Here is a 17500-nt window from a genome sequence, read left to right as displayed (position 1 = left end):
ACAAGCTACAAGTGAAGCCAGGTAGTGAGATTCAGTTTGATGGAATGTGTGTGTGTGTGTGTGTGCGTGTGTGTGTGTGTGTGGTGCAGTTGTTCCCACTCATAGGCGTTTTTGTCGTGTGTATTTGTGTGTTTGTGTGTACTCATGTAGGCCTCAGAAGTGGCATCTCTGGCTCTCTGTCTGGTAGCTCGGTAATCAGCAGGTTGCTGGTAAATGCTGATCCCTTTAGCTGTGACCTGGAGAACTTGTGAGTGGCCTTCATCCTCCCTCATCTTTCTCGTTTCACCTCCGCGCCCCAGTTTCCTTACTCTCTCATGCTCTGCCTGCAGTGACTGCTACACTGAGAAGTGTGTCATGAATAACTACTTTGGAATCGGACTTGATGCCAAAATCTCGCTGGACTTCAACAATAAGCGTGACGAACACCCGGAGAAGTGCAGGTCTGAACATTCGCCCACCATTGTCGACGGCTACTGAATCTGAATCCAAAACTGAATCCTGCTACAGCATAGTCATATTGCATATAGTGCTGGGCGATAAAATAATTTCGATTTGTTTCGCGATACAGTTTTCCTAGATGACGATGATAAGCCCGGGCAATAGAATTCAATAAACATTCGTTTCCATTTCCCGCTTTAAATAGCGCCACCAACGGAAGCAATCTGATGAGGTAGCACATTAGGGCTGCATGCTGAATTACATGCTACGGTGGCCCTGAAAGCTCATCGTGCTGCAAAAGCAAAATGCGCTACAAGTACGCAAAGCAAATTCAACAAAATGACAACGCGTACGCTACATTTCAGAAACACCCTGCTAATCCAGCCACAACACAACGAAAGTGTTTCTGGACTACTAATTTTACACAGGAACTCTCTAGGTTTTTAGCCATAAACAACAATTGTATTATACAGTTTCTCATTACGTTGAATGAGACTTTAGTAAAGCTATTTTAATGTAGCATTTTTCTTAATTGTGTCCCCTATCTAGCTATTTAGTTAGAAACTACATTGTGTTAAATGGGATTTTGATCAGGGTTTTTAAGCCTTAGTTTCTGTCTAAATACCTAGCTAGCTAACTACATTTAAAGAGCATTTAGCTTACCTATGATATAAAGTGATGAGTGATTTTATCACGGGTAAAATAAATGATGTCTCAAATGATTCCACATAAGTCAGATAAGTCACCAAAATAAAAAAGGTGTTAAAAAAAAGATGTTAACCAGACATTAATTAGGTAATTAGACATAATTAGGGAATATTTGGAAAAAATCATATTAAAAAGGAAATAAGTCAGGTTGCCCATGAATATGAATAATAGCTTATGAATAGTTTTTTTCTGGTTTTAGCCAGAAACAAGAGTTGTTATAGTTCACTTCTCACTTAAAGTATAAAGGAAATAGTAATTTGATTTATATCGTGATGTATATCGATATCGACAGATATGAAAAAATAATCGTGATGATTTTTTCCCATATTGCCCAGACCTAATTGCATATGATCTCCTCCTACAGAACATTCTTACTGATTCTGATCTCCACCTATAGCAGTCTTGCTGTGTCTCATCTCTCACTACACCAGTCTTACTGAGTCTGATCTCCCCAGTACACTTACTGTGTCTGATCTCTCACACTCTTGCTTTTGGGATATATGAACTGCATTTGATCCCTTTCACCCTTTCATAAGCTTCACTAATTCTGTAGTCCAATTTATATTCATATTTTATATGTATATATCATGTAAATATATCGTGTCTAAGAAGCTTTTTCATTGCTTATGTGTGTGCTCAAGCTGTCAGATCCTTACACACATGTACACATACACACACTCCATAGACACAATGTGATATTCTTAAATCATGTTATGGTATGCCTCAGGAGTCGTACCAAGAATATGATGTGGTATGGAGTTCTGGGGACCAAGGAACTTCTGCACAGGACTTACAAGAACCTGGAGCAGAGGGTGCTACTGGAGGTGTGTGTGTGTGTGTGTGTGTGTGTGTGTGTGTGTGTGTGTGTGTGTGCCCGTCCAAGATGGCTGGTTCCATGTAGCCACACGCTCCCACTAAATGCACCCATCGCAGCTGCCGTCGATAAAGTAGTGAAAATGTGTAGCATGAGTTCTTTTTACAGTTTAATGTGTGATGCAGTTGACCTGTATGTATGTGCATCCAGTTATTTGTGTAAGCAGTCTTGTAACCCGTGTGTGTGTGTGTGTGTGTGTGTGTGTGTGTGTGTGTGTGTGTGTGTGTGTGTGTGTGTGTGTGTGTGTGTGTGTGTGTGTGCGTGTGCATGGGCAGTGTGACGGACGACCGATTCCTCTGCCTAGTCTCCAGGGCATTGCTGTACTGAACATTCCCAGTTATGCTGGAGGAACCAACTTTTGGGGTGGAACCAAAGAGGACGATGTGAGTAATCTCGGTCCCCATATCCCCTACCAGGGTCCCCATATCCCCTACCAGGGTCCCCATATCCCCTACCAGGGTCCCCATATCCCCTACCAGAGTCCCCGTATCCCCTACCAGAGTCCCCATATCCCCTACCAGGGTCCCCATATCCCCTACCAGAGTCCCCATATCCCCTACCAGGGTCCCCATATCCCCTACCAGGGTCCCCATATCCCCTACCAGGGTCCCCATATCCCCTACCAGGGTCCCCATATCCCCTACCAGAGTCCCCATATCCCCTACCAGAGTCCCCATATCCCCTACCAGGGTCCCCATATCCCCTACCAGGGTCCCCATATCCCCTACCAGGGTCCCCATATCCCCTACCAGAGTCCCCGTATCCCCTACCAGAGTCCCCATATCCCCTACCAGGGTCCCCATATCCCCTACCAGGGTCCCCGTATCCCCTACCAGGGTCCCCGTATCCCCTACCAGAGTCCCCGTATCCCCTACCAGAGTCCCCATATCCCCTACCAGGGTCCCCGTATCCCCTACCAGGGTCCCCGTATCCCCTACCAGGGTCCCCGTATCCCCTACCAGGGTCCCCGTATCCCCTACCAGGGTCCCCGTATCCCCTACCAGGGTCCCCGTATCCCCTACCCTGGTCCCCATAAAGCTGTATTTTACACTGACAATGACTGCTTGTTTTGTTTTTTTCTGTGTGTGGTGTGTCCTTGCTGCTGTTATATAGACTTTCACAGCACCATCTTTTGATGATAAGATTCTGGAGGTAGTGGCAGTGTTTGGCAGCATGCAGATGGCTGTGTCTCGTGTCATTAACCTTCAGCATCATCGAATAGCTCAGGTGCAACATCGCCCCAAACACACACGTGCATACACGCACACACACACACACACACACACACACGGCCCAGCAGCAGTCAGACTGAGTGTTTGTGTGGCTGCAGTGTCGCACAGTGAAGATCACCATCCTGGGAGACGAAGGCGTACCTGTGCAGGTAGATGGAGAGGCTTGGGTCCAGCCGCCCGGGTACATCCGGATCATTCACAAGAACCGCACACAGACACTCACCAGAGACCGGGTTAGTATGCTTCAGCATGCGCGTGCACACACACACACACACACACACACACACACACACACACACACACACTAACACATGTGTTCACACACTGTTATAAATGCATGTGTTGATGCAAATATGAATATATACTATATGTGTGTGTGTGTGTGTGTGTGTGTGTGTGTGTGTGTGTGTGTGTGTGTGTGTGTGTGTGTGTGTGTGTGTGTGTGTTCTTACAGGCATTTGAAAACACTCTGAAGTCCTGGGAGGACAAGCAGAAGTGTGATTTCCCACGGCCCTTATCACAGCATGCTGTGCAGCCCGAGATTGTCTCAGAGGAAGAAACCGCTCAGGTCAGCCTGTTTGGCCAAGCAGCAGGAGCTCTCATACACAGGTACACACACACACACACACACACACACACACACACACACACACACACTCACAAAGGTACATGAGAAGCTGAGCATGGGTTGAGGCATATCCAAGAGGACACTTGACTAATGTAAAAGCTGCACAGATCCTGTCTACATGCGTCAGCATAAGCAGTTCAAGCGGCTGGACAAGTGTTCAGGTCCCCAGTCTGCTGGTGCAAAATGTGTTCAGGTCCCCAGTCTGCTGGTGCAAAATCTGCCCAGGTCCCCAGTCTGCAGGGTCTGCCCTGGTCCCCAGTCTGCAGGGTCTGCCCTGGTCCCCAGTCTGCAGGGTCTGCCCTGGTCCCCAGTCTGCAGGGTCTGCCCAGGTCTCCGGTCTGATGGAGCAAGGTGTGCCCTGGTCTCCACTCTGCAGAATGTCAGCAGAACTACTTGGTTCTCATGGAAGATCCAGGAGATCACAAACAAGCCACACTGATTATACCTGCCAATGGCAAATGTAGTGAGTTACATACACTAGGTATCTTATATGTGTGTGTGTGTGTGTGTGTGTGTGTGTGTGTATGTGTGTGTGTGTGTGTGTGTGTGTGTGTGTGTGTGTGTGTGTGTGTGTGTGTGTTTTAGTATTAGGGAGATTGCCCAGACCCACCCCAGCATGGAGCAGGAGTTGGCCCATGCTGTGAATGCCAGCTCCAAAGCGATGGACATGGTGTACGCCAACTCCAAGGACAGTGCAGTGAGTCTCACCTTCTCTCTTATGCTTACTGCCTATTTTAGTCACTGGTGTACTTGTTCCATAGACTCGTTACAGCCCTGTTACATATTACATCTACAGCCCCTTTGCTTATTATCTTAATGTACTACTACAAGTTGTTATGTGTGTGTGCGTGTGCGTGTGCGTGCACAGGGGCTTACGTGTAATGTGGTGGTCCAGATGGTCAGTAATGTGAAGGCACTGCAGAGTGAAACAGAGTTGCTCCTTGCAGGAAAAATGTGCCTGGTAAGTAGGTTTAAGGTTTTTAAGGTTTTTCCCTTTGGCCCTTAAACGTGTCTGCATGTGTGTATGCATGCGTGTGATGGCAAAGGTGTGTGTGTGTGTGTGCAGCAGCTGGACCCGCCCCAGCAGGAGCAGCTCGGTGGGGCGCTGGCCGCCGTCGCCCTGCAGCTGCGACGACTTTCTGACATCAGCTGGCTTGGGCCCATCATCGATCCCGCTGACGATGAGGTAATCCTACACACCGCTAATCCCACGCACCGCTAATCCCACGCACCGCTAATCCCACGCACCGCTAATCCCACGCACCGCTAATCCCACGCACCGCTAATCCCACGCACCGCTAATCCCACACTCCGCTAATCCCACACTCCGCTAATCCCACATATCGCTAATCCCACATATCGCTAATCCCACATGCCGTTAATCCCACACCACTAATCTTGCTTGCCAATAATCCCACATACTGCCAGTCCCATACGCATCTAATCTTGTATGCCGTTAATTCCTCACACTGCTAATGCCACTAATATACAGTATATATCATTTAGCATGGTAAAGTCAGGGATGATAAGAGCCAGACAGGTTTAACAGAGGTGTCATTTTCACCTGAGAGTCTCACCTCTGTGTCTGTGTGTGCATGCAGGAACATTCAATGGATTTTTCCAAGCGTAGCCGCAGTGCTAAATTCCGCCTTGTTCCTAAATTTAAGAGGGACAAGAATAACAAGAACAAGGAAGCGTGTGCCACTCTCAGCCTACCAGGTATGACCTCTGACCCTTGACCTTTATCCCCCTGTGTGTACCACCCTACTTGATTTTTGTGTCCCCTGGGCTTCCCACTTATTTCTGTCCTTTGTGTGTGTGTGTGTTCTCTCTCAAACACATCAGTGCATCAGTGGGGAGTGGAGGAGGTGGCGGTCTGGTTGGAGCAGCTGTGTCTCTCTGAGTACAGGGAGATCTTTATGAAACATGACGTGCAGGGCTCTGAGCTGCTGCACCTGGAGAGGCGTGACCTAAAGGTACCCCTGACTTCACCTGTGTGGGTCTGTAGACCCAGCTTCAGCTGTAACGCGGTAGAATCTGGAGATTTGTTACACTTGAGAGTGTGTATATTTTAATGGCTAAATTAACTTCTAACTAGCTTGGTAATTAGCTCACGAAGTGTGTGTGTGTGTGTGTGTGTGTGTGTGTGTGTGTGTGTGTGTGTGTGTGTTTCAGGACTTGGGAGTGACGAAGGTCGGTCATATGAAACGGATACTGCAGGGCATCAGAGACCTGAGTCGGAACAGCACAGCCAGTGAAGCTTAGTGTTTTTATCCAATCACCCGCTCTGAAGAGGGCAGGACCCAGCTCAGCACAGCCAATCACCTCATAGGGACCAGTGCAGTAATCTCATTCCAGCCAACTCAACCCACCCTCACAGTGCCTTCTTTTCATAACTCTGACATTTTTCCACAACTCTGTGACATTCGTGTTCAGGAGAAGCCTATTCTACTGCCTTGGTGGTAGTTCGGATGAGTGTGTGTGTGTGTGTGTGTGTGTGTGTGTGTGTGTGTGTGTGTGTGTGTGTGTGTGTGTGTGTGTGTGTGTGTGTGTGTGTGTGTGTGTGTGTGTGTGTGTGTGTGTGGCGTGTGTGTTTCTGTGTGTCTACATGTGTGTGTTGAGGGTGGGTTAATAAGAGCCATGTGACAACAAAGGGCTACCAGCATTATCAAAATGTAGAACAGGAAGAACAGGACCAAAATGATGCAGCGACAGAGGGCTGAAAGCACAGGCGCCCTCTAGAGGCAGAGAGGAGAGCGACGTGCATAGAACGAGGAGGACAGGTGCTCCTTTATAAAGGAGGTGTGCTCAGGGAATGATATCAGCAGTGCCATACAGATCAGTTACTATCTCAGCCATCAGGCCTCTATGTAATGCAAACAAGCACACACACTGAAACTGGAGACAAGACCAGACAAAGTCCAACACCAGTCACCCCACACTCTTAAGACTGTGACTTATCAAGTTTTCTTGACTGAAATTTACAGTAACGGGCACAAACATTCCCAAATGGCTGGCAAGCATTTGATAAAGAATTCCACTTACACAGGTTTTGGCAGAAAAAATAAAACGTTTTGCCAATGTTTTTTAGTATCTTAAGGTACGGGCAATAATATATCTTAGTAAGAAAGCTAAATAAATTATTATTTATAAACTAATAGTATTGCAGTTATGTTTTCAGGTACTACGGCCTCTTGCTACAGCATTCCCTGTCTTTATTACTCAGAAGAACGCTTGTAAAATGTCAGGTTAGCTGTGGTTGTCCACCATGTGGGTGTTCATGGTTCATGTTAGATCGCAGTAAATACTGTCATATAAAAACCATGTGCACATACCATTAAAAGGAGTTGTAAAGTCTCTGGTGGTAAACAGCCAGTGTAGAAGGAGGTTGTCATCACTGTGAATGTCCTGGAAAGAGACTCCAGTCTTCTCCAGGACCATAAAGTAGACACCCAGGCCCAAACTGGGAAATGAGTAATAAGATCTAGACCATGTCCTAAGATCTCTTAATGACCACCAGTACTCTGACCGACGCACTCTTTCTCACACACACACATACGCGCACACTATGTCTTTAGTCACACCGAATTCCATATGTATCATGACAATCAGTCCATGAAAACCTGGTTGAGAAAGCTCCAAAATGACCTGTGTGCGTTTGTGTGTGTTCATTTAAGAGAGCCTATCTTTCTGAAAAGCTGCAGTATGCCTTAGTCACCTCAGTGCTAAAATTGTCTCATATCAGTGTTGCAGTCTGGATTAAAGATTACAGTTATGATTATATCAAGCACAGCCATCTAAACTTTCACTTTGCTATAAAATGTTATTTGGTTTTAATACTATTGTATTTTAGGCATATATTTTGAGATACATTTCTATTAAAAAACTATGTATAACACAAAGGAAAGTTTAGGGTTAAAATGTTATTAAGCACATCTCATAGCAGCTATATTTATAATCCAGAATTGAGAAATGATTCAAGTATCCTTAATCACCAGTTGGAATCCCCACAGGACATTTATGCCTATTTGAAGTTCTGTCTCAAATGTTCATATTTTTGGCAGTGTTGGGGTTAAGGATGGGTGGTGTTGGGGTTAGGGATGGCAGTGTTGGGAATGGTGAGGGTATAATGCTGTTACAGCATGAATACTACAGTCATTACAGGTAGAACTGTACAGTCCACACAAAGGTCAAAACCTTACATTTTTGAACCTGGTGTGTGTGAGTGTGTATGTGTGAGTGTGTGTGTGGTCTGCTTCACAAGAACTGATAAATGGTGTTTCACAGCTAGGGTGCAACACCATAACTGATCAGAAACAACACACCAACTACAGAGTTGTGGTTGGGGTTGTGTGTTTAACAAAGCTTCGTCCCAGAGGACACCATTAGTGTCTGTTCTCTCTGCCTAGTAAATATTTATGTTTAAGTTATAACAATACATCTGCTGTTCATCTTTGCTTCCTGTTTCTGTCCATTGTACATAAGCTGAGTCGAAGACTGTAAATAAATTGTTAATGTACAGAGAAACATTATGTATTAAAAATCTTGTCTGTCACACTGTTCAGTTTATATTTTTGTCCATTAAAATCAGCGCAATGCTTACTTATATTACACTAATATGTTTTAATAGACTTTTTGTTGTAGAACAAATGGGAAATTCTAATGAATTGTAGTGTGCAATGGATGAAAGTGATTTGGTTTCTGCATGTATAATCAGGTCACACATTTGGTGAGAAGCTGAGTAAACGGTTATCGTTACCTAATATATGGAAAGTATTTTACATAATACCGGAGTTAAACTGGGATTTGTGGAGTTCTGAAAGAGGATTTTTTAATCTACATTTCCAACAGCTCTTAACTAGGATGTCAGACCTTGAATTTAATAAGTGACAAAAAGACAACAATGCTTCTTAGAATGTATGCGTAGAAACTGTTCTCGTAATGTTCACGTTATAATACTAGCTATCAATACATGAGAGTCTCATGAAAAATAAAGTTCTGCGTTGGCCGGGAATCGAACCCGGGTCAACTGCTTGGAAGGCAGCTATGCTCACCACTATACCACCAACGCACGTGCTACAGAATGGCGAAATTGTTTTTTCCCTCCCGGTATCTTTTGTCTTGGCGAGTTCGTTATGTGGGTAAATGAATTCCGTGACTTGTCGCACATGCTTTAGGCTTAGCCACTGATTTGGTCTACCGTAACGTTTTGGGTATTGCCAGCTAGTGCATATTTAGTGTATGTAGCAGCTGTTAAATCGAATTCTTATCATTCACACTGAAAATGAGAATTACTTCTAGTGTAGTTAGTATACTTAGCTTATTAAGAATTTAGCTAGTTAGCTATCTAGCAAGCTTAGAAGCATCGAGCTAGCTGTTCCGACGATATTTAGTAGGTACATCTAGAAGCTGTCATAACGAGTTCACTAGCTGGTTAGCTAACTACCAAGCAAAAAACCGCAATATACCTACATAACGACTCAAGGCCTTCAACTAAGTTAGCAACGCTAGTCTAGATACCCAGCTAGCCGTTCAGTGGCTAGCATAACAAGTGAAGCTTCCCACGCTGTTTGAAATGGATTTATTCGACGATCTCCCCGAACCGACCAGTACCACTAACGCAGGTGAGTCCAGTACCACTAACGCAGGTGAGACCAGTACCACTAACGCAGATGAGTCCAGTACCATTAACACAGGTGAGACCAGTACCACTAACGCAGGTGAGACCAGTACCATTAACACAAGTGAGACCAGCACCATTAACGCAGGTGAGTCCAGTACCATTAACACAGGTGAGTCCAGCACCACTAACGTAGGTGAGACCAGTACCACTAACACAGGTGAGTCCAGTACCATTAACACAGGTGAGACCAGCACCATTAACGCAGGTGAGTCCAGTACCATTAACAGGTGAGACCAGCACCACTAACGCAGGTGAGACCAGCACCACTAACGCAGGTGAGACCAGTACCATTAACGCTGGTGAGACCAGTACCACTAACGCAGGTGAGTCCAGTACCACTAACGTAGGTGAGACCAGTACGTATTTACCGACCAGTACCACTCACGTAGGTGAGACCAGTACGTATTTACCGACCAGTACCACTAACATAGGTGAGTCCAGTACGTATCTACCGACCAGTACCACTAACGCGGGTGAGACCAGTACCACTAACGTAGGTGAGACCAGTACGTATTTACCGACCAGTACCACTAATGCAGGTGAGTCCAGTACCACTAACGTGAGACCAGCACGTATTTATCGACCAGTACCACTAACGTAGGTGAGACCAGTACGTAGGTGAGACCAGTATGTAGGGGTTTCCAGTACCATTAACGTAGGTGAGACCAGCACCACTAACGTAGGTGAGACTAGTACATATTTACCGACCAGTACCACTAACGTAGGTGAGACCAGTACGTAGGTGAGACCAGTATGTAGGGGTTTCCAGTACCATTAACGTAGGTGAGACCAGTACATATTTACCGACCAGCACCACTAACGTAGGTGAGACCAGTACATATTTACCGACCAGTACCACTAACGTAGGTGAGACCAGTATGTAGGGGTTTCCAGTACCATTAACGTAGGTGAGACCAGTACATATTTACCGACCAGTACCATTAACATAGGTGAGACCAGTATGTATTTACCGACCAGTACCACTAACGTAGGTGAGACCAGTATGTAGGGGTTTCCAGTACCATTAACGTATGTGAGACCAGTACGTATTTACCAACCAGTACCACTAACATAGGTGAGACCAGTACCATTAACATAGGTGAGACCAGTATGTATTTACCGACCAGTACCACTAACATAGGTTGAGTCCAGTACGTATTTATCGACCAGTACCACTAAGGTAGGTGAGGCCAGTACCACTAACGTATCTTCCGTGAAGAGCACAACACTGACCACATCTTAATGTTGTTGCTTTAATTTGCTTCATGACCAGATCCAGCAAACAAAGCTAAAGTGCCCACGGATGTCCCCGCAGAGGACCGGGGCGAGAAGAGGAAACGAAACGACAACCCAGAGGACTCGCAGGTGGACGAGAAAAATAAGGCGGAAAAGAAAGTTTGTAAAGGTTTTCAGCATTTCCACACAGTCTGGTGTACGAGAGTGTGTTTGGTGTGTGTGTGGCACAATCACGAGTGTGTGTACTGCACGTGCTGCTGTAGGTCTTCCGAGACTCCAGGGGTTTGTCGCCGCCCGACGAGGAGAGCGAGAAGAGATGCAAGATGCTCATGTGCTTTTACCAGACCTGAGCTCCTGTATGCAGCTACCAGCACAAGTGTGAGTAACGTTATCACCGCCAGATGTGTGTGTGTGTGTGTGTATGTATATATATATATATATATATATAATTTTGTATGCAGCCGTGTAGTGGTTTGTGTGTACTGTATGGGAGCTTCTAGTTGAGGTATTTAGCTAGCAGTGTTGTGTGTGTGTGTGTGTGTGTGTGTGTGTGTGTGTGTAGGTCTAGGTTGTCTTATTTTGCTGTGTTTGATGGTCATGGTGGAGCTAGAGCGTCTCAGTATGCTGCTGAAAATCTACATCACACATTAATAAGCAAGTTCCCCAAAGGTACGATTCCCAGCGGCTTTCTCTCCCCCAGACTTAACGCACATAACAACCCAGACGCATGCACATATCTGCTTTTATTAAACTGTGATGTGTAGTAAGGAAATGACAATATCCTGCTGTCATCCAGGTGAAGTAGAGAATCTTGACAAGCTGGTGAGGAAATGTCTGCTGGACTCATTTCGCCAGACTGATGAGGACTTCCTAAAGAAAGCCTCCAGCCAGTAAGAAATACCTGTGTGTGTGTGTGTGTGTGTGTGTGTGTGTGTGTGTGTGTGTGTGTGTGTGTGTGTGTGTGTGTGTGCGCGCGTGGGTGTGCTTGACAGCATTCTGCTGTGCCTGCCTGTCTGGTTCTGATTGTACTGAGTGTTTTAGTCTGTGACCTGGTTAGCTTCTGCTGTTTCTATATCAGCTAGGTACCAGATAACGCTCAACCACTGTGGTGTTATTTACTTTGATCTGACGTCTAATCAGACTTATGTAGAACACACATGGCCTGACCATAACAAAAGCCTTATCAGGGTTTAACAACAGGCCTGACGAAAGTGTGTGTGTGTGTGTGTGTGTGTGTGTGTGTGTGTGTGTGTGTGTGTGTGTGTGTGTGTGTGTGTGTGTGTGTGTGTGTGTGTGTGTGTGTGTGTTTCAGGAAGCCAGCATGGAAAGACGGCTCTACAGCTACGTGTGTGTTGTTTGTGGATGATGTGTTGTATGTGGCTAGTCTAGGAGACAGTAGAGTGAGTACTAAATCTTTGTTGTTATTATTGTTTTGTTTAGTTTACAGTGTAATTTTCTTCATGCTCTCTTAGTCTCCCTCTATTACACACACAGATCTGGGAGGGTATATGCAGGAACTTGCTTCCTTAGAGACGTGCAAATCCCCTGAATTTTGTCAAATGTGGGCCCATGCATTGTGGAAGAGAGATGAATGTGTTGGACAGAGATAATGTGTGCATAATGTGGGCAATGGGGAGGAAATGATGTGTGTGTGTGTGTGTGTGTGTGTGTGTGTGTGTGTGTGTGTGTGTGTGTGTGTGTGTGTGTGTGTGATGCAGGCGGTCCTGTGTCGTTTGGCGGAGGGCGATGGAGAGGAGAGACGTGTGGCTCTGGCCCTCAGTATAGAGCACAATCCCACCATCTACGAGGAGCGCATGAGGATACAGCGTGCAGGAGGCAATGTCAGGTGTGTGTGCCAGCGTACTGGAGCTAGAGGACCTGCAAACTCTTCTACAAGTTCTGGAGAACCTGTGTGTGTGTGTACAGAGAAGGCCGTGTGCTGGGTGTGTTGGAAGTCTCCCGCTCCATTGGTGATGGGCAGTATAAACGCTGTGGCGTGATCTCCACACCATACCTGCGACGCTGCCAGCTCAGTCACAAGGATAAGTGAGTGTCCTACACAATGCAGTGTGCTTGACCTGAGGCCCCTTCCTGGGTTTCCTGCTTCATGTTAAGTCTTTTGTGTTGATTTGTGATTTCTCCCCTCGTTAAGGTTTGTGATGTTGGCGTGTGATGGACTTTTCAAAGTGTTCTCTGCAGAGGAGGCTGTTCTTTTCGTTAGTAAACTCCTACAGGTAGGTGTGTGTGAGTGTGTTTGTGTGTGTGTGTGTGTGTATAAGTATCTGAAATGACCAGTCATACATAACAGGTGAGAAAGGCTTATTGTCTCATGTTGTGAACATGTACAATACAAAGACAAGTAAATAATCTAGTGTCCCTAGAAGTACTGAGCAAACCGACCAGTCTTGATGAATAGGAGAAGAATAAATGACTAAGAAATGTTGCACAATCTCCTATTTTTTTTATCTGATTAAATGTGTATACAGGTCGGGCTAATTCTAATTTTGGATTGTATATTCCAATTCAGAAGAAATGTGAATAGTGGTGAAAAGCAATATGCAAGATATTCTGTTAATGTTATTATAGATACGTCATAGATAGCGTCATTCATTAACCTTGGCTATGCTTCTCTCTCATAGGACGAATCAGTAGAGCGAAAGGATGGCCAGAGTCTGGAGGAGGGGCGCTATGAGGCAGCTTGTCAGCGATTGGCTAGTGAGGCCGTGAGGCGGGGCAGTGCAGACAACGTCACTGTCATTCTCATTTCCATTGAGTTCTGATCCTTTTGATGCACTCTTACATTTATTACACACACAAAAAGAAATTCATCGTGGCAGTTCTGGAAATAATGAACGATTACTTGTGTTTAGTCTCATTCTTGTTTTTGTTTTTGTTTTTTTTTAATTAATCTTCCTCCCAACACCCACACATGGCTTTATAATTGAGCTTTTCAGACTTTGCATGTAAAATGGCTTTTCACATCAAATAAAACATATTGAAGAACATGGTCACCTGTTTTCTTTACAGTGGGTGAGGGCAATAAAAATATCCTGATCCCAGTTTATACCAACATCCATGAACTTATCCATATATTTAAGTAAGAGAGTACTTACTACAGAACAAATGGTTGAAAATAAATTAAAAGTATACACATGTTGTTCTGAAAAATAATCACTGGGAAAATTAGCTGGTTATTAGTTCATGTAGCTAAGTAGTTCTTATTTTATTTTAAGCCAAATTATATTATTTTTATTTTTATTGAAATTTATTTGGTTTTGAATTTCGTCACATGCCGAATAATTATATTACCAACTGATGCGTTGAAGATTGACTTTTTTTGTCACAGAAGTTTGCTGATCTGAGACAAAAAGCAGTCCACACAATAGAGTAATTAAAAAATAATATTGAATACATTTTTAGGTTATAGATTACTGGTTATGTGCAAATGCAAGTGTTCTGCAACGGGAAGAAGGGCATATTTATAAGCATTAATTTATACCACACGTAGTGCACACACTTTTATTTTGGAAAACAACCCCGCTACTGTACTGTTGCCTGCTCGACAGCCGATTTTGTTGCTGTCTTCACTGCAAAAACCCTGCGGAAATTTCCTGTGAGCTGCATCGTTAGCTCCGTATAAACAGGAACAGGCGGTGTTGAGAGCTGAAAAAACTTTGTATCGCTCAGGTTTATGTATTTTACAACATTTATAAGCATATTGCGCTTAGTTGTGTGGTATTTACGCCGTTGTTGTGCCTGCTAGCTACGCCCCTTACATGCCGCTACATCCTTCCGTTATGCGCCCAAGTTAACAGACCAGCGGCGTTAATAACGAGTTACTGAAACAGCCGTGAATTATTCGGTATAAGGTCTTCTGGAGGTCCAGGAAGACAACTGGGTCAAAGAAAACTACAACCTTCAGAAAGCAATGGACTGCTTTCTGGATTTTGAAGAATGCATCCGAGACTCTCCGTCATTCAGGTATCTGTCAAGTGTAATTAAGAGAGCATCACCATAATGACAATAAGAGACCATCATGTGTACTTAACAGGTCATGTGTGTGTGATGGACATGTTTCTGACCTTACCCCCCCCCCCCCCCCCCCCCAGACAGAGACTGGGCCAGTATGAGGGTGAGGTGGAGGAACTGGAGAGGCGTGTGGAGAAGGTGAGGTCCAGCCGGGTCTGTCCCACACATCCCCTTTGTGTTCTGTGTTGGATTGAGTTGCATGAGAACTTCTGTCTTCCTCCCAGGTGATGATGTTATGCAGCAAGATGGTGGTAGCAGGCCAGGCGTACAATGCTTGTCACCAACTCTTTCTGGCTGCGCTGTCAGAGCTCACGGTGTACCACAAGAGAAATACTGTCATAGCGGTGAGTGTGTGTGTGTGTGTTTGTCTGTGTGTGTGTGTGTGTGTGTGGGTGTGTGTGTGTGTGTGTCTGTGTGTGTGTGTCTGTGTATGTCTGTGTGTGTGTGTGTGTGTGTGTGTGTGTGTGTGTGTGTGGGTGTGTGTGTGTCTGTATATGTGTGTGTGTGTGTGTGTGTGTGTGTGTGTGTGTGTGTGTGTTTGTCTGTGTGTCTGTGTCTGTGTGTGTATGTCTGTGTGTGTGTGTGTGTGTATGTGTGCTACTGCAGTACACAGTGGGTTACAGCATCAGAACATTCCCACGGTCAGTTGTCCTCACTAGTTGTCACACATAGGTAGGTAGAGGTCTGTATTGGAGTTGTGAAGGTCCTGGTGGGTCTCAGTACCTGTAGAACAGGCAGGGTGGGCCAAGCCTGCCCCCAACAGGACCATGTATTCAAGAGACGTCTATGTGTCAGACAAGCACCCGTTTGTGTCAGAACTTGAAAGATATCTGGCAAAGTGCCCATGCTATTTAATCACTGTCTTTTAATCTGTGTGTGTGTAGAATTGCCTTCATCAGTTTAACCAAGGCCTGCAGGAGACGATTCATTTCCACACCGTGAGTCCGTGACTTAATTACACAGAGCTATGAATTATTCCTGTATATTCTATGTTAAAACTATTACTATTAATTTCTATAGTGTTGCCTTAATTACACTTCAATCCATCACCTACATTATGCCTGTAACCCACAATCCCACACCACATAATAACTCTTCCTCACACATGTGATTTTGCAGGAGCTTTTCACGTGCATATATTGCTAAATGTTTATTTTATGTGTGTGTTTTATTGCATATGACTGATAATAACACTATTACTACTAATAGTGATGATGTAGATATTTTTGCTTAGATGCTGTTTGACCAGACTCAAAGAGCTATCACCCAACAACTCACAAATCTGCTATCACAGTATGTCTGTCTCTTTCACACAAATATATATACACAAAATATACAAATATATACACACAAATATACAAATATTTACACACAAATATATATACACGAGGTATTTACAAAATACCTTGTAAATGAGGCATTACTCTACAGTTTAATGTGTGTGTGTGTGTGTGTGTGTGTCCCTCCATGCCCTGCAGCTTCCTGCCGCAGATCCGCGAGGCTCGCCGTGAGTTTGTGCGGATCGGGGACGACGTGGAGTCGACCGCGGTGAAGAACGCACAGATCAACCGACACAAAATGGCCGAAGCCGAGCGGGCCAGTCACCTGCTGCTGGCGACCCGGAAATGCTACCAGCACTTCACCCTGGACTACTGCCTGCAGGTACTGCTCACGCACCACTGCCTCTGGAATGTCAGTTCCTACCTGTTACACACTACTGCCTCAAGGTACTTCATTTCCTACGAGTTTTGGGACACCTACCAGAGCTACATTAAGTCCATAGGCATTAATGTAGAGTTGGTCACCCCTGTGTAGCAAGTACAGCTTCTTTTGCCCATTCATCCAGGAGAGCATTTGTGAGGTGAAACCAGATGTTGGAGGAGAGAGCCTTATTATTATCTTTAGCAGTTATTAAAGACTGCTAAAGATATTTTACATACTACTTTCTTTTCATCATTTCATTATTAGAGTGCTAATGTTTGTTGGCTGTTGTGTCGGCATTGTTTAGCATTGCAATGAACAGTACAAGGACAAGGTGGACAATGCAAAACGTGTGTCTGATTGCCGTCTTCATGCAGCTGTCTGTGATAGGGAACCACTGACCAGACTGACGATGATGTCATAACAGCCGTGACAGAGAGCTTTAAGCTGATTGGCTGTGTGTGTGTTTGCCAGCTGTGACTCAGAGCTGGTGAATCCTGGATGTGTGTTTGCCCGGGACTCGCCTCACGCCGAGCCTTGGCCATGTGTTTATCTTGACCTCTGCACAGCACATATTTACTTTGGATTATCGCAAATCTAAGGTTGGACCTTCATACTTCAGTGTTGTTTAATCTGAACCTTAGATTTGTGAGAGTGAGAGCGCTCCAGTCTTTAATGATTCATTTTCACTTTCTGCTGGTGGTTTCTCAGAGGTGTTCTCACATTACAGGAGGTCGGGTTCCCCCTCTTAACAGGGTCCCGCTGCAGGAATGTCAGGCCTCCCCCGAGCGTGCTCAGTTTGCCAATACCATTGCAACTCACATCAGCTAAGAACTCCAGCCATTCCTGATGCGTTAAAATTAAATTCTGCCCATGTGTGATGGGTGGCCAATGGAAAATAGCTTTAATAACGAAGAGAAGTAACTCACAAACGGTTGTCTAGCACAGCAAACACGTGATTGCTGATTCTT

At 45.0% G+C, this 17500-nt stretch overlaps 3 protein-coding genes and 1 non-coding gene across 6 annotated transcripts in view; 3 read left to right on the top strand and 1 right to left on the bottom strand.

Annotated features, from left to right (window-relative positions):
- dgkd (diacylglycerol kinase delta) overlaps nt 1-8435 on the top strand; it is a 33332-nt gene extending 24897 nt beyond the window's left edge. For both annotated transcript variants that reach the window (XM_076976653.1, XM_076976654.1), the window contains 13 exons: nt 151-247; nt 330-440; nt 1874-1970; nt 2296-2403; nt 3134-3247; nt 3351-3485; nt 3707-3861; nt 4466-4577; nt 4749-4841; nt 4947-5066; nt 5482-5599; nt 5726-5856; nt 6056-8435. In XM_076976653.1, coding sequence (XP_076832768.1) covers nt 151-247; nt 330-440; nt 1874-1970; nt 2296-2403; nt 3134-3247; nt 3351-3485; nt 3707-3861; nt 4466-4577; nt 4749-4841; nt 4947-5066; nt 5482-5599; nt 5726-5856; nt 6056-6145 — 1481 coding nt within the window. In that variant the 3' untranslated portion in view covers nt 6146-8435. The remainder of the gene's footprint in view (nt 1-150; nt 248-329; nt 441-1873; nt 1971-2295; nt 2404-3133; nt 3248-3350; nt 3486-3706; nt 3862-4465; nt 4578-4748; nt 4842-4946; nt 5067-5481; nt 5600-5725; nt 5857-6055) is intronic.
- A 438-nt stretch (nt 8436-8873) lies between these two features.
- Nucleotides 8874-13796, top strand: ilkap (integrin-linked kinase-associated serine/threonine phosphatase). Its single transcript, XM_076976879.1, has 10 exons — nt 8874-9504; nt 10837-10968; nt 11063-11177; nt 11362-11468; nt 11596-11689; nt 12112-12199; nt 12518-12645; nt 12726-12845; nt 12952-13033; nt 13439-13796. Exons 1-10 carry the CDS (start codon nt 9456-9458, stop codon nt 13577-13579), a joined length of 1056 nt encoding a protein of 351 aa, XP_076832994.1. The 5' UTR covers nt 8874-9455; the 3' UTR covers nt 13580-13796.
- On the bottom strand, nt 8880-8951 carry trnag-ucc (transfer RNA glycine (anticodon UCC)). The gene has a single exon. It is a non-coding gene; the product is annotated as a tRNA-Gly (tRNA).
- Nucleotides 13797-14367: 571 nt separating the features above from the next.
- The window catches only part of LOC143477596 (arf-GAP with coiled-coil, ANK repeat and PH domain-containing protein 2), a 12448-nt gene continuing 9315 nt past the window's right edge, over nt 14368-17500 (top strand). The window contains exons 1-6 of one of the 2 annotated variants that reach the window (XM_076976278.1): nt 14368-14780; nt 14909-14966; nt 15053-15172; nt 15713-15766; nt 16063-16121; nt 16307-16490. In XM_076976278.1, coding sequence (XP_076832393.1) covers nt 14728-14780; nt 14909-14966; nt 15053-15172; nt 15713-15766; nt 16063-16121; nt 16307-16490 — 528 coding nt within the window. In that variant the 5' untranslated portion in view covers nt 14368-14727. Of the gene's footprint in view, nt 14781-14908; nt 14967-15052; nt 15173-15712; nt 15767-16048; nt 16122-16306; nt 16491-17500 lie in introns of those variants that run through there. The other variant, XM_076976279.1, reaches the window with a different exon arrangement.

The sequence above is a fragment of the Brachyhypopomus gauderio genome, chromosome 16, assembly GCF_052324685.1.
Source record: "Brachyhypopomus gauderio isolate BG-103 chromosome 16, BGAUD_0.2, whole genome shotgun sequence".
Classification (NCBI taxonomy): Eukaryota; Metazoa; Chordata; class Actinopteri; order Gymnotiformes; family Hypopomidae; genus Brachyhypopomus; species Brachyhypopomus gauderio.
This window is presented reverse-complemented; position numbering and strand designations above follow the sequence as displayed.